This window comes from Lathyrus oleraceus, chromosome 1 (assembly GCF_024323335.1).
Source record: "Lathyrus oleraceus cultivar Zhongwan6 chromosome 1, CAAS_Psat_ZW6_1.0, whole genome shotgun sequence".
Taxonomy (NCBI): domain Eukaryota; kingdom Viridiplantae; phylum Streptophyta; class Magnoliopsida; order Fabales; family Fabaceae; genus Lathyrus; species Lathyrus oleraceus.
In genome coordinates, this window is record NC_066579.1 from 317,816,786 (window position 1) to 317,820,137 (window position 3,352).

Genomic DNA, 3,352 nt, shown 5'->3' on the forward strand with positions numbered 1-3,352 from the left:
TGGTGCGGATGAAACAAATGCTGACTGAATACAATGTCACACAAGATGTCATGACATTGTACTGTGACAACCTGAATGCTATAAACATATCAAAGAACCCTATTCATCACAGCAGGACCAAACATATTGATATTCGTCACCATTTTATTAGAGAACTTGTGGAGGATAAGATTGTAGCCTTAGAGCATGTTGCTACTGAGATGCAGTTAGCTGATATTTTTACAAAGGCCTTAGATGCAAATCAATTTGAATTCCTAAGAGGGAAATTAGGGATTTGTATTTATGAAAATTTGTAGCAATTAATATGAAGTGGAAAAAGTACTCAAATTATAGTCTATTTTCCTAAAATAAAGTGCCCCCATTATGGTAAATCATTACCTTGTATTGGAAATACCATTTATTTCATCTTCACATGCTACCCCCATAACGTCATTACCTACTCCAACTATTTCATCTTCCTTTTCATTCTCCACAAACCTCTGCTAGGGCAACCTTACTTTTTCCAGAAAAACTCCAAAATGTCACAATATCAAGATACATCTGCTTCTAAAAATACTAAGTCTACTCCAAAATTTAGTGTTCCTCCCATGGGCGTCCCTGATGATGAGATTCTGGATGTTGTTTCTCTCTCTGTTATTCCCGCCGCAGACATTGATTTGAACCAACCCATCTCCATTGATGCCTCCGCTTCTACATGTTCCAATCAAGGTAATCCCTCTAGTATTCCGTCTGGTTCAACTCCTGTCACTAAGAATAAGGAAGGAACACATTATACTAATTGTGTTATAATAGACATAGTTACTAGAATTCTTAATGAAGGCCACTCTACGAAAGGGGTTTCTACTCCCCTTGCTCAAATGTATCCCCCTCTTGAGGTTGAACAACCTAGTGGTAAGGGTGATGATTCCTCCAGTTCTGGAAAGGGCTTGGCTGCTGAAGGTTTGCGCTCTCTAGGGCAAACCGTGTCTGACAAAGGGAAATTTGTGGCCTCTAACACGGCTAATGCTTCCCACTCTGAGAAGCATGATGATGCAAATGTTGTGATTGATCTAGAGGATGGTAGCTCTGATGATCAAGAGGAAAGCTTGATTCATCACATAAAGCCAAGTGTGGCTAAATGCATGAAGACTCACAAAGGAAAATCTGTGGCTGAACTTATGTCAGCTAGAAAAGCTAAGAAGACTGCTGGCATTGGTCCCTCCAAACCATGGAGCAAGGTTGAAATAAAGAAGAGGAAGGTCAGAGATGATTTTGAGCCTGAAGAGGATGTTGAGTAAGATGTCCCTGACATCTCGCCTATGAAGAAAACTACTATTAGGAAGTCTCCTGTTAAAGTACCTGTTGTTCATTTGGATAACATCTTCTTCCATCTTGAGGATGGAGCTGCCAAGTGGAAACTTGTGATTCAGAGAAGGGTAGCTGTGGAAAGGGAATTGGGAAAAGATGTTGCTGATGTCAAGGAGGTCATGGACCTGATACAAGCTGTTGGGCTTTTGAAGACTGTTGCTAGGTTCTCTGAATGCTATGAAGGTTTAGTCAAGGAATTTATTATTAATATTCCTGAGGATATTTCTGATAAGAACAGCAAGGAGTTCTGCAAGGTGTATGTGAGGGGTAAGTGTATAAAATTCTTTCATACTATTATTAATAATTTTCTAGGCAGAAATGATGAGGGTGCAGGAGAATTAGAGGTTATAGACAATCAGGTCTGTAGGGAGATTACAACTAAGCAGGTGAAAGATTGGCCTTTTAAAAAGCATCTTCCTGCTGGGAAGTTGACTATCAAGTATGCTATTCTGCATAAAATAGGAGCTGCTAACTGGATCCCTACCAACCATATCTCCACCATTGCTAATACTCTTGGGAGGTTTATTTTTGTTGTTGGGACAAAAGTGAAATTTGACTATGGTAGATATATGTTTGATCAAATCATCAAGCATGCAACTACTAATGCAGTTAAGCTGCCAATTGCTTTTCCCTCTATGATCTGTGGAATTATCTTGAATCAACATCCTGGTATTTTATGCTCAAATGATTTGCCTAGTAGGAGAAAACCAGCTCAGTCTGTGCACTACAAACTCTTTGAAGGCAGTCATGTCGAGGATATTGTCATGACATCTGCCATGAGAGGTCAGTCTCAAAAGTTGGAGCAATTGCTGAGCTTAAGGAGACATGCAAAGAGGTAGGTGAAGAGATTAGGGTAGCCACAGCTAGAAAACAATCTTTGGAAGCCTTGATTGAAAGCTTGGAGCAGGTTGAGGGTGAAAATGTTGAACATGCTAATGTCAGCCATGAAGAAGAAGCTGAAGCCCACACCTCTAGTAAGAGGTCTGCTAACAATGATGATGCGAGTGGCAATTCTGCTTCTAGTGCTGCTGAAGAGGCTGCAAACTCAAGCTCTATTGAGTAGCTCTGTTGGCTTTGGTCCCTCTTGTTTTGATGGTTTTTTTGGTGGATTTCTTTGTGGTTTTTTTTTGGTTTGTTTCTCAGAATTCTTACAATTGTGTATGTACTTGGTGATGTAACTCTTTAACTTCTGGTATTTCTGTTAATGACTAGATAGACATTTATTTTGTCTCTTTGGTCTCTTTTGGCTAAAAAGAGGGAGAAGTAGTTGTAGAAGTAGCTGAGTATCTTAGCTTAGCTCTGTAGTATTGTTGTTGCTCTGTTGCTCTGCTTGTCTGATACAGGGGGAGAACTCTGGTGTTTATTTGTTTGGTACAGGGGGAGAATTCTCTGTGTTATGTTTATGTGAGGTAGTGTGGTTGTTGCTTGTTATGGATTGGCTTAAGGGGGAGTTGTTGGGTTCTGGGGAGTTTCATGGACTTGAGGGAGAGTACAAGCACTTGTGTGTCCTGATGTTTGCTAGTTGGTTCTTGATAGTGTTGTATGTGCAAGTGCTTGTGTGTTTACTAGTTGTTATTTTTGCTAGTGACGTGTGTATGTTTTTTTCTGCTGCTGAACTGATGCTCTGATTGATTTCTTGTGAACGTGTGATCTGTTGTTTTTTTTAGCCAAAATTTGCCAAAGGGGGAGTTTGTTGGTTCTATGAATTGGCATCAATTTTGGTAAAACATAGTGTTATCAAAAGATGTCATGTTTGTAGTCTTGACATGTGATATCAGCTTTCTGCAGGTTATTTGATATGGTTATGCGGGATTTATTCAAGATGTCAGACCCGATGTTACGACATGTGCATACAGATTATATCACACATACATATAGACAAACATCACATATATACAAATATATTCACATAAAAAGTAGGCTAAACCCACTGGAGACTACTCCCCAGCAGAGTCGCCACTTAATTTCTGTAGCGGGAAATTCATGATCACCAAGCTATTGACAA

At 39.6% G+C, this 3,352-nt stretch overlaps 1 protein-coding gene across 1 annotated transcript; it reads left to right on the forward strand.

Moving 5' to 3' along the window:
* Positions 1-518: 518 nt before the first annotated feature.
* Positions 519-2,410, forward strand: LOC127104810 (uncharacterized). Its single transcript, XM_051041967.1, has 4 exons — positions 519-1,238; positions 1,305-1,614; positions 1,660-2,016; positions 2,136-2,410. The coding sequence occupies exons 1-4, from the start codon at positions 519-521 to the stop codon at positions 2,408-2,410; spliced, it is 1,662 nt and encodes a 553-aa protein (XP_050897924.1).
* The last annotated feature ends 942 nt before the right edge of the window (positions 2,411-3,352 follow it).